The following is a 12,943-nucleotide window of genomic DNA, read 5'->3' on the forward strand; positions in this document are numbered from 1 at the left end:
GGGGTTAGGGTCAACATCACTGTCCCCTAATGAAGGCATGGACAATAGATTTTTGAGGTCTAGGCTTTAACTTGTGGGGATTGTACTAAAGGGGATAGAAGTTTGAGGTCAGCAACGGCACGCTGGAAAACTTAGGTAACATCTGGGACCAAAGATTGATGATAGTAGACAAAGCAGACTCTCCGCCAGGGGATTGTCTGGATAGGGAAGTGTTTTGTTTGAGGATTCTGAGAATGTTGGTGAGTACTGTCTATGAGGTTTGGTCTATAGATCGTAACTGGGAGTCTTGGGGAAGTCTTACTAGGGATGTGACCTATCCAATTGGAAAGCTGAGAAAACGCTGATTCCAAATATATATTCAGTTTTTGCCCTCGAGTCCTGGTCTTTGAAAAAAAACGAGGTCAAAGTTTGGACCGCTGACATTACCTTACTGACGTGTGAAAAGTGTCGGTTTAGTCACGACATCAGCTATCCTTTCAAACTAGACAAGTTTTGGTTTCAGTTTCAGAATTTATACATTTTCAGCTTTTTACAGAAATAAGTTCCCAGATCCTGATAACTATAGGACAAATTCGGATAGACCCGACTCAATTGGCACCTAAGAGCTTACAGTAAGGATGACTTAGATAGGTTGAGAAAAAAAGAAAAAAGTCCTAAGAATTTCAGCTTCGGGACCAGCAATCCCCGGAGCACCAAGATACACCAAACCGTAAGAATTATTTCTCGGAATCAGAATTTTGTATCTTAATTTCAAGGTTCTCATGACGTTCGTTTTTTAGTAGGTCATGAGACTCTGACAGCACTGAGAATAAGAACCAAAACACGTTGAAGGTCAAACTTTTGTCAGATTTCTGATATTTTCAGAATTTCAGAAATGGAGGTTTCTGCTTGACGGACCTTACTGAATACGTGTTCCAGACTGACCAAAAGCTCAAAATTAAGTCAACCAATGCCGTAAATACTACATATTGAACCGTAAGGATAACCGGACCCAAACAGTTCAGTACGTAGCCATAGGTTGGCTTCTGAAGCTGTGATAGTTAAATTTCAAATATATTTATTGTGCTGTAAATTTCAAGACCTCCATTTTGGTATGCTTAACGTTACTCACGCTCGTCATGGTAAAGAGTTATGCCAGGTACAGTATGCCGCTGTTCATTTGCTAAAATGTTCTTTCTTATGAATCTAGTCCCACTCAAATCAGAACGAACAAATTTCCATAATCCCCCAGATGTTCTAAGAATCAGGATTAGCTTAATGATAACACTTTGTTCAAAAAGTGAACTCTCGAACTTTCTAACAAACATTTGTGTTTTTGTGTTCTAAAAGTGAAACAAAAGCTTTCTCCAAAACCCAGTGAAACGGATCCGAAGTAAAAGAAACACAATCTGATTAACTATGAACTTGTTGGAGTCTATTTTTTGTTTCGCTTTCAGGTAATCTTATTTGGGGGGAAGGAAACCAAGACATACACAAAGAACAAAATGGCGAAGGGGAGAGAGAAGGATAGGGATAAGCCAAAAGAGTTTAAGGAGCTACGGCCATTTGACAGAACAATTGCCTTCGGTTTTATGAGTTTCTCGGGAGAAGATAGATGGAGGAAGACAATCGGTAAATTAATATAGAATGAGAGGAGATATTTTTGGTGAGGAAGGAGGAAATGAATAAAAAAGGAAATGAAGGAAGTAATTTGATCACGCCATAGAATGTTCCAGAACGGTGGAGCGTAGTTGCGTAGCTAGCTGCAACCGCGCTCTACCAAAACCAAGAAAATTGTGTACGAAATTGAGAGACTCAGAGAAAAAGAGGCATTTTTCAAGGGATTTTGGTGGAGCGCAGTGGTAAAAACTGTACCGAGCTAATAGAATGTTCTAGTAAGAGCGCAGTTGAATTTTAGAATCTTAGAAAAAAACATCAGAACATTGCGAATTGGTCAATCTAATCTGTTACTTTTTCTGACCTAAATTGATATATATATATATATATATATATATAATAACAAATCGAATTTAAGAATGTCTATGTAAGAATTTTTATTTTTAAAAGTGAGGGGGGTTGAAAACAGCAGGTGGAATTAAAAAAAAAGATATTTTGGAGTTTGATTTTGAAAAAATGGTGGGCGGAGCTAATCTGCAGAGTTATGACACACTAAAGTATAGGAAAAGTCCGGGGTTACGCTGGTGAGATTGCTACCTTGAAAAACTTGAGACTCCACGGTTTTGACTAGCGGTACAGTTATGTCATGGCTCTAACTAAATAACGGATGGGTAATCTTACAATTAGGCGTAGGCGGGCAAATCATCATTTAGCCTTCCGTAAGTAGTGGTACAGTTTGGGTACAAGTCTCAGGTAAACACTATGGGCAAGACATGGGCAAAGCTTTCGGCACTGAAATCAATTTGAGCAATTGGTATTCTGATCACTCTCAATAGCAAAAGCAACAATGATTCAGGCCTCTCCTCTGAAGTGTGATGCACAACAATATCCATACTCCTCCTCCTGAATAGCGGAATTAATTTTTTTCGTCGCTTTATTTTTGAAAAAGGAACATAGGAAAGCAGTTACTAGAGCAGACAACAACGATGTCTTGTTTATATTATTCGCGTCTTATATAAATAAGGGAAGGAAACGATCAAACGCCAGATGAAATCAACCTACCTATGTTTTCTTGTTTTGCCCTTTTTTGAGATAAGTGAATAGGCGTCATTAATATTGTTGTTACTTCCAGAAGAAGATTTTAAGTTGATTTTTTGGTGTACTTAACCATTAGCGGTAGAGCGTACTGCAAATTCATAAGCGTACATGCAAAACGAAAACGGAAGAAGTAATCACACTAAAAATATTTGAACAAGCCGAGAGAAAAGAAACTAGATTTGTTTTCGAGTATCCGTTCCTACCAATTTAGCTGAAAAAAGGGAGAAGAAAACGGAAGGATATAAAGTGACAGGAATCCGAAACATGGGATTGGAGGAGAACAAGAAAAAAAGAATCAACATGACAATTTCTGAGTCCACACTGAGAGATGAATGATGGGTGACAAGAGGATGAAGAAGAAGAAAATGTTGATTTTGACGTCTTGATTTTATCACTTGATTCTTTTGAACGAAAGTTTTTGAGTTGAGGAGTTTATATGTTCTTTGTGGGAGGGTTCAAAAAGTTAAAACGTTGCTCCAGGTCAAGTTAATTAGGGCTTTTTTGAGTCGTAGTGGACTTAATTAGGGTTAGAAAGGGGGGGGCTGGGAGAGTAGAGAACATTGAAAATGTTTATGGGTCGCTACTCAGCAAAATTGAAAATTTAGCCAATTACAAAATTGGCAAAGATTTAGAAAAGTTCAACTAAAAACTATTGTACCTTGTTTATTCGAAATTTTCCAAATTTCAGCTTTTTACCATGAAGCCAACTAAGGGGATTTTTATGGTGACATTGTGTCGATTTAATAGACCTTACCGTAAGGTGACCGTGGAGTTAAGGGACGTGATCTATATAGTTGGAAAGCTGAGAAAACGCTGATTTCAAATATATATTCAGTTTTTGTCCTCGAGTCTTGGTATTCAAAAAAAACGAGGTCAAAGTTTGGACCGCTGACATGGCATTACCTTACCGACGTGTGAAACTTTGACCTCGTTTTTCTAGAATACCAGGACTCGTGGGCAAAAACTGAATATATATTTCGAATCAGCGTTTTCTCAGCTTTCTAATGATATAGGTCACATTCCATAAACCGCGATCACTTGGAGGCCTTCTCTAGTCAGTTCACCAAAATTCCGATTGAAATTTGAAACGAGATTCAGAATCCTCACCACGTTAGCTTTTCAACTATATAGCTAGCGTCATTCACAAAAAAAAACGTGTAGATTTACGAAACCTCACCGTAAATCTAGACCAATACCTCACAGTCACCAATGTCATATCAGTGTACCTGAAGATAAGACACATGTTCCCAGAAAATAGTTTTGACACTTCTCGACAACTGGCTGTCTGGAGATACGCGTCCTGACGTCCTGACGGGAGGGGATGACCCCATGACTTTATGACTTTACACTGGTCCCCAGAAAAAAATATACCAAAATGTAGATCTCGGCGAGTTCTATATCCTCGGGTCAATTAGTTGGACGTTAATAAGCGCCGGGTCGGGAAAAAAGTGCCGAAACGCGAAAAAGGTCAAATAGTCATTCTAGCTCGTAGTAGATCCCACCCAGACATAGACCTCGCTGATATCCACATTTTGGTGTATATTTTAGCTCATAATATTGAGTTTGAAGCGAGTTACGCTTAGAAAACAATATAGACATGTCCAAAATCAAAATTTATCTGAAAATCAAAAAAAAACTGAAAGTTAGATTCTCAATACTTATTTATATCCGTTGAACCAAGTCAACCCCATTTCCACCAAAACAAGACTAGACCGAGTATTAAGATTCACATCACGGACCAAGGTTAGTGGAGTTGGGAAAAAACGTGAATTTCAGAATTTTGTTTTTATTTATAAACACCAAGTTTCTAAATCTAAAACAGGTAGGTGTCAAGAGACAGGTGGAAGTGCAGATTCACGCAATCCCCCCCCCCCCCCCCTTTCATATCCTTAAATAATTCATTGCCCAGGTAAACACGAGATGTTTCTGGAAACCAAATAGTTGCTGATGACATTTCTAAGCACCAAGCATCCTCCGGCAGGGGGGAATAGTTGGATGATGAAAAGGTTGATGGGAAGAAGAAAAAGATGAGAAGAGCCCCCCGAATAATAATTACGTTTTTTTCGGAGAGACTTGACTGGGTGGGAGTTGAGTCGGGCGGCAAAAGGAATCTGCGCCGTCCGTATTTTTATACATTCCCATGAACTTTTTGGGGTGACGTCACTTTTTTTTCCAAAGGGGTGTCTTGATTGTGGGGTTTGGGAAGAAAAAGGGCGTGACTAGGGTAATGAAACAAAAACAAAATAGCTGAAAAGTTGGGCGACTAATTTCCGTTTTTTTCAGATAGCGTGGTGTCTTTGACAAAGACGCCAGTAATTGAAAATTGAAGGAATTTCAGGGTGGGGGCTCAAAATGATTCGGGCTTCTGGTTTCATATTTTTGCCAGAAGTTATGCACATTTATTCGGTTTGCTAGCAGATCTAGGAACGGAAACCGAGGTGGCCTAGGTTGTGCTGGCCTAGTTTTGGATTATTACAAAATCTCGGTCACTAGCCACGGAACTCAAGCAGAACTTATATTAGCCTTGGCACAGTTTTTACAACTGCGCTCTACCGAAATCGCCTGGAAAAATGTCTCTTTTTCTCTGAGTCTCTCAATTTCGCACACAATTTTCTTCGGTTTCGGTAGAGCGCGGTTGTAAGAAGCGTACCGTGCTAATAGTGCGCACAGGACTCGAGGGGTATAGTACATATGTCAGTTAGTTCAACCGGATGATCAGAATTTCGAAATATGTAGTTACGCCGATTTGGTAACCGATTTGGTATTCTGACGGCTACGTACATAACATACTGATTCGATTCACCGGGTCGGGGCTGTCCACTTTACTAAGTAGCGACTCACAGTTATGATCTGGCAGGTTTTTAGAGATCAGGCCCAAAAACTTTTACGAGATGTACCTAAAATCTGATGACGTGACGATTCTGAATCTGTTTTCAAGATTTCTCTACTGTCAAAATGAAGCGACTTGTGTAAATACGAATAATTTTTTTTTAATTTGGCGGGCCCTTGAAAACTGATTCAGAATCCTCATACTTTTAACATTTCGTTGCTAACTAAACGCATTTGGAATTCTGTGGAACGTTAAGTATGCATGTTCTACGGTTAGGCTTCCCTCTAAGGAACGTGTCTAGACTATCAGTACCATGATTTGATTTTGTTTTCGCCACCTACATTACTTAAAAACAATACTATATGAAAATATTATCTTGTTTTGGATTACAACTGATAATAATCGAATATATAGCTAGGGGGAGTTTTCCCATAAGAATTTATGATTACTGAAAATAAGAAAGAACCTTAATCAAATATATGAAAAATCTGGTGGACAGACACTTTTGGGATACTGGGTATGGAGCACGTGATGAAATGTGGTCGGTGAAAAAGTGTAAGATTATGATCTAGAGGAAGTATACATATATAGGTAATAATTTATTTGAAACATGTTTGAATTTCTAGATCAAAAATCCCTGCAATATATAATTATGGCGATTCCAAAGAATATATTGCCAGACGTAATGTGAAAATCTAGAATGGAATTTCAGACGCACTTTTTTATGCAATTTCCAAAAGTTTATCTATTATTACTGGTGTATGGTCAGAAATTCAGCAGAAAATATTTTTGAAAATAAAGAAAATAATTACAGACTGAGTCATTAGGTATGGCGTGGGAAAAAGGTTTGGTAGTAATAATATAAATAATAACTAGTTTTTTCTTTGAGTCATGTGAAGATTTCATATGGACAGACTACATATCAGAATGCATAATTTTTTGCAGGATGGGAGATCTTTGTACTGGGAGGGTGAGACATTTGAATCGGGAAGCCTTACACATTTAGAGCATGAAGAACTTGGTCAGATGGCCAAAAACTACGAAAGCACTAAAAAACTGACAAAAAATATTATCCAAATTCCAAATATTTTCGAAAAATCGACCAACTTTGACGCTTTGTTACAGAATCAGATCAGATTGTTTAAAAAAATTTGTTGCATTATATAGTTTTAGTCTCATACTACATTTTTGCAGTTGACAACTTTTTGATTGCTTTTCTAGCTTTCGAGATAAACCCGTTTAAAGATAGGTGGCTTGAGAGGGAGAGAGCGCAGAGAAGCTAGAGTGTCTTGCTTTTCTGCGTCTCCTCCTCTCTCACTAAATACTGTCGAATTTAACAACTACAGTACACATGAAGAGCAGTAACTGCAAAACTGAAAGCATAGATTGAAAGTGAGACGCAGAGAAGTTAGACACTCTCGCTTCTCTGCGCTCTCTCATTTTAAGGCAACTAATTTTAAAGACGCATATCTCAAAAGCGTGAATTGCTATCAAAAAGATGTCAACTACGAAAATGAACATCTAGGTTGGATCTTTAATAGCCATTTTAATTTTTTTTTAATTTGAAAAAAGTGAAGAGCCGATACCAACCGTATTAAAAAAGTCTCATGCGGCACTTGGCGTAATCTCAAGAAAATCATGATTCGTGATTTTTATCCAGATTTTTAATCCAGAATTTTGGCAATTTATGGTTATAGTCAAGCCAAACTAACAAAACTATATTTAGACATTATTTTTGCCAAACCTCATTCAAAATCATAAAACGATTGACTCGAGACACTCCATAATCAAAGCAAAACACAAAAATTGAATACATTATCACGTAATTCCTTTTTTATCTACATATATGTTTTCTAATACATAGAAGACCTTCAGCTGACCTCAGTGCATCAAATCTTTCTAAAGGATTTATGATTTTCGAAAGTTCACTGGATGATAAGAACGGAAAATATCAATTTCCGTTCGTTATACCGGATGTGGATGTTTTATGCAAAAAAGGATCAAATCATGGGTTCAAAATTTGTAAAATGACTTTCGAAAACTAAAGTGGTGTGTGGTTGGTCAGATGTACATAAATTGTATAGCAGGGGTCGGATTTCATGGAAAGTTATGATAATGAGAAGGAGAGAGACCTCCAATCTTGGTAGCATGATGTCACTTTGGTTTCAGGTTTCCGAGTCTGGCGTGCCGTTGACGCTTTGAAAATTTTGATTCTGGAGATATCGGCTTCTCAATTACTACACAGCTTTAATTTCGAATCTGGCGTGACGTTGACGCGTAGAATGTTTGTTATGAGATTTCAAGCTTTTAAGCGGACGGATTTCGAATCTGTGATATTCGGATGTCTGACTTTCTAAGTCTAAATTCCTGGTTTCCGAGTCTGGTGTGCCTTTGACGCTTTGAAAATATTGGCTCTGGCGTGACGTTGACGCGTAGGATGTTTGTTATGAACACTTCTAGCTCAACATTTTAGCCTATGTATGGATGCTGGCGTGCCATTGGCGCATTCGGTCGTTAGGATTTTTGACTTGAAATTTCATGATCTGGCGTGCCTTTGGCGCGCAGATTTCTGGCTGTCCCCACTTCAGACTTTCTAGTGGTTTTCGAGTCTGGCGTATCTTCGACGCGTTGTGAATTTGGGACTTCTGATTTACAAAATTCAGGACTGTGCCATAAATTTTGGAATCTGTTTTTCTAAGGGTGGCTTTTATATCAAATTTTATTTGGTGAATATTTGTTCCAAATTCAATTTTTGAGGTTTTCAGAGAAATAGTCTCCCTTTTCTGGCTAAAGATCTTGTTTCAAAGCAGCTGAATTTTTTTTTTCATTTTTTGAATTGTCAGGTGAATTTTCTTTAAGTTACTTTTCAAAATGACATGAACCAATACTACAATACAACTTACCGCTCCTCATGCCCTTCTCAGTCTTCTTATTTCTCCTCTTCTGATTATGTTAGCACTTCTGTCCATATTGTTACATCTATATCTATTCCATTGTCTTTATATGGGTCTTATTGTGTTATAAAAATCACTCCAAGACAGCTGAAAAATGCGAAATGGGCGCTTTTAAACGTTCATCTTTGGACTGTTGTGCTAGATATTGTATTTAATGTACTATCTTTACCATTTCTTTTTTTCCCATCTGTCTCCGGTATCATGTTGGGATACGGGCAGTATATAGGAATCCCTTCCTGGTTTTTACTTTATCTCATTCAAGCGTTGGTATCAGTTTTCGCGTCGGCGGCGATCGGGTTGTTGGAAAACCGACAAAATGCGTTGCAGACTAGATGGAAGATTAAAAGAAGATGGGTGCGGGTTGTGATTAATATTTGTAATTATATGGTGGCATGTGTGACGGTGATACCACCGTATTTGGAGAAGTTTGATGTGCAAGCGATGGCTATGGAGATTTTGAAGGTATTTTTTAAAATTTCAGAACAGATTCTGAAAATCCTTATGTTCTTAGTTTTCCTGTCAAACAAATGTACCAAAAATCAAAGTTGAGGTTTCTTCAGAAAGTAAATCTGTGATTTTCAAAATTTGAAACGTGAGAGAGCGCAGAGAAGCTAGACTGTCTAACTTCTCTGCGTTTCCTCACTAACGAAATAAGGTAAAGGTGTAAAGCTACAGTACATATCAAAAACCGCAAAAGTGAAAACATTAGTTAAAAAAGAGACGCAGAGAAGCTAAACTGCCTAACTTCTCAGTAATCTCTTACTGTTGTAATGATCACATGACCCTTTTCTAGTAAAACTGTGAATTCTCAGTGATTTTGTTATCAAATTGTCTGAAATTTGGCAGAAATACAAACTAAAGCATGCTAAATCAGATGTAATTTACCGTTTGTCTTCTAGAAAAAAGTTACAGACTACGTTCTGATTTGGCCTAATTGGGAGGTTTCTTCAAAAACTTCAAACTGTGATTCCTCAGTGATTTCGTTGTCAAATTGCCTGAAATTTGAAAAAATACTTATTAAAGCAATTTTGTAACGAAATCACTGAGAAATCACAGTTTCACATTTTAAAGAAACCTTCCTATAGTGATTCAAGTCAAAACAGAAAATGAGCTCTAACTTTTTTTCTAGAGGAGATACTGATAAACGGTAAAGTGCATCTGATTCAGCTTACTCAAATTTGTATTTCTGCCAAATTTCAGAGAATTTGATAACAAGGTCACTGAGAAATCACAGTTTTACCAGGAAAGACTCGAAGAAAGTGAGTGAGAGATCGCAGAGAAGTCAGACAGTCTAGTTTCTCTGCGTCTCTCTCTCTCTCTCTCTCTCAACTTCTTTTTTTTGCTTTTACGATTTGTTGATGCTTAATGGTTACTGTAGCTTTACACTTTTGTTTGGTTCTTCAGGAAACGTAGAGAGGTTAGACAGTCTAGCTTCTCTGCGCTCTCTCATTTTTATAATTTTGAGCATTATCGCTTTACTAGGAAAGGAGTTATAGAACATGACCTTTGTCATTAGAAAGCTGAGAAAACACTGATCCCAAATATATACTTAGTTTTTGCTCTCGAGGTCTGGTATTCGAGAAAAAAGAGGTCAAAGTTTGGACCATCTGACATGTTGGTAAAGTAATGACTTGCCAACTTTGACCTCGCTTTTCTTGAATACCAAACCTCGAGGGCAAAAACTAAATATATATTTGGAATCCGCGTTTTATCAGCTTTCCGATGATATAGGCCACGTCCTATAACTAAAAGGCCACTCGGGGGCATTCCCTAAAAAGCCCCCCAGTAAAAGTTCTTGTTTTGATAAATTTACATACCACAGTCCAAATTTGTATAGTTTTGCCTCAAATCGAAAAACCAAACTCATACTTCACATTTTTCCAGACCATCCCCTGCCCTGTCCCGGAATTCTTCGACCCCCGCCTATTCTTTGTCACCAACAAGCCATCTCTCGCTACAATGCTCATGGCGATCCAATCTATCATCCTACTGCCTCAAGGCACATTTTACGTTCTTCACACTTGGTACCACCTTGTCTACGCTCATAGCACTCGAGTCTCAGCGGAGACTCGAAAAATGCAATTCCGGTTTTTATTGGGCTCGTTGATGCAGATCATGATTCCATCTACATTGTTTATGAACCCAATTTTATATATTTGGTTTTCGGTAAATACTGGATATTATAATCAAGGTGTGCATTGAGTCATGACATTTCTGAAATTCTGAATTTTTGAATTTCAGAGATCAACAATCATCTTATATTCATTGTTTCATTTCATGGGCTGCTTGGAACCACCTGCATGATTCTGGTGCATAAGAGTTATAGGAATCATTTGGTCAAAATGATAACATTGGGAAAATTTCCACGTCAAAATGTTATCCGCACTAATCCGATATCTGTTATAGTTTCTTCGGCAAGGCTTGTAGGTCAAAATGTTCATTGACTCTAAAGTAAGGGATAAATTGCTATTTGTTCAATAAATGTTTTCCTTTTTTCTGCCAAAACGGTTTGGATCATAACTCGGTCAGTTTTGGACGAATCTTAAAGATGTTTATACCATAAGAAAGCCCGCGTTTTTCTCTATCTATACGACCTAATTTCAAAGAAATCCAGTCAAAAATAAAGTTGTGGTGCCCGTTTGAGACAATTTTGAAAGTTGGTCTACGTGCAATTAGCGCTATAACAATTTCCGTCGTATAATAGTCAAACTTTCACAGAATTTAAAGACATATCTAGAGACGCGATTTTTCACGTAAAGAGATCCATTAGACCATCTGGGACGCGCGGTACGTCGTCCCCTATCGAGCACTGCATGACAGTGTGAACCTGTTGTCTGGTTACAGTACTGTCCCCTGGGAAACCGTTGAAATCAATAAATTGCACGTATAGAGTGAGCAAAGGATTAGCACAGTCCGTCGACAATTACGTTTACTGACTTGCAAACCATTTTTCGTCTATTCCTGTAAGTTGTTCCCCGATGGTGTTCTCTGTTATCACTGCAATTCCAATCATTGTATTAATCGCAATGACTCAACACGTCTATATCGAGGGCAAAAAACCATTGGTATTCTGGGAATACACCACAATCAATAATTTAGTAATTGGGGTTCTTTCCCCGGTACTTGAAAAGAGTCATGTAACTATTACTGTTCTTTTTGGAATGGTTCAATGTGGTTTCATCTGTAATATTCTAAATATTTTGCATGTTCAAGATGGATGGGTGAGTAAAAGATAAGAGATATTTCAGAAAATAATTTGATTGTTTCAGAATCTGTACTACGCTCGAATCATGTCTTTGGTCTTTTCAATTTATGCAGCGATTCGAATGGTTTGGTATCAAACTATACTGCTACCAAAGTTACCGTTGAGAATTCATTGGAAATCTATGAACTTTATCACTCTGTTTTTCGGTTTAACTGGACACTTTTTGTGGCCATACTGTGTAAGTTTGAAAATGGTTATGTTGATTTTTAAGAAATTTTTTTTTGAATTTTTAGAACTTTCAGACCACCGCCAATATCATAATCCACGTCTACCTTTACCTTCTCTCCATTGAAACATCCATCTGGTACTACACAAAGGAATTCCGACTGTTTTGCAGATATCCGAGAACTGGGTTTACGGACTACGCAAGAGCTTATCATACTACAGTACATCGTTATGATACTTTGGACGTAAAACAGTAGTTGCAGTAGTAGTATACAGATTGTTACAACATCTTGAACTTATTTTTGAATTTCATTCATTTCTGTTTTGTTCGAAATTAAATTTAAAAAAAATTTGAATGTCAAAATAAATTCTAAATTGTTCTATACAGATGTATGTAGTTTAGACCAAATATTATTCATTCACTCATCACTTTATTAATTATTGGTCACAGTAAAAACAAATTTGCGCCTTTGGTTATTCTTAATCATAGAAAATGAAACGTCCGGAACATTATAATCTTTGCGTGGTGTCATAGTAACTGTCAGGTTTTAGAAATCTGCCAATATTTCTTCTTGACACCCTGGTGTGATAAAAGCCAATACACATTTCTCTGCGTTTCCGACATCCATGCACTCCACGACTTCACGGAAAAACTCATACCAACTGAACGAGGAAAGACACCGGTATTCCAACAGTCTGGGACGATGTTTGAAAATATCGGTCATAACTGCAACGAATGTTTGCAAATTCATGTACATTTTGTAATAATGGTCATTACTTTGAACAAGGAGGTATTATTATTCATTTAGGAGGTAACATCAACAACCAAAGTATGGGTAGTGTTGAACAAAAACAAACCAAAGTATGGGTAGTGTTCATCGTAAAAATGGTTTCCTTTCAATGTAGAAATACTGTGTCATTCATTCCAATACTTGTTATGATTGGAACTGCAATGATTACGGAGAAAACCATAGCCAGCTTTACAGGAAACGAGAAAAACTGAAGGGAGCGTTGGGAAGATCCGCTTGATGCGCT

The 12,943-nt window shown here is 37.5% G+C and overlaps 2 protein-coding genes across 2 annotated transcripts; both read left to right on the top strand.

Moving 5' to 3' along the window:
• Window positions 1-8,862: 8,862 nt before the first annotated feature.
• GCK72_016723 (uncharacterized protein) lies at window positions 8,863-10,922 on the top strand (the record flags this gene model as incomplete). The annotated part of the gene is made up of 3 exons (XM_053731650.1): window positions 8,863-8,940; window positions 10,363-10,669; window positions 10,720-10,922. The coding sequence occupies 3 exons, from the start codon at window positions 8,863-8,865 to the stop codon at window positions 10,920-10,922; spliced, it is 588 nt and encodes a 195-aa protein (XP_053580563.1).
• A 534-nt stretch (window positions 10,923-11,456) lies between these two features.
• On the top strand, window positions 11,457-12,165 carry GCK72_016724 (uncharacterized protein; the record flags this gene model as incomplete). Its single annotated transcript, XM_003101602.2, has 3 exons — window positions 11,457-11,699; window positions 11,748-11,921; window positions 11,986-12,165. The coding sequence occupies 3 exons, from the start codon at window positions 11,457-11,459 to the stop codon at window positions 12,163-12,165; spliced, it is 597 nt and encodes a 198-aa protein (XP_003101650.2).
• Window positions 12,166-12,943: the final 778 nt, after the last annotated feature.

The sequence above is a fragment of the Caenorhabditis remanei genome, chromosome V (genome assembly GCF_010183535.1).
Source record: "Caenorhabditis remanei strain PX506 chromosome V, whole genome shotgun sequence".
Lineage (NCBI taxonomy): Eukaryota > Metazoa > Nematoda > Chromadorea > Rhabditida > Rhabditidae > Caenorhabditis > Caenorhabditis remanei.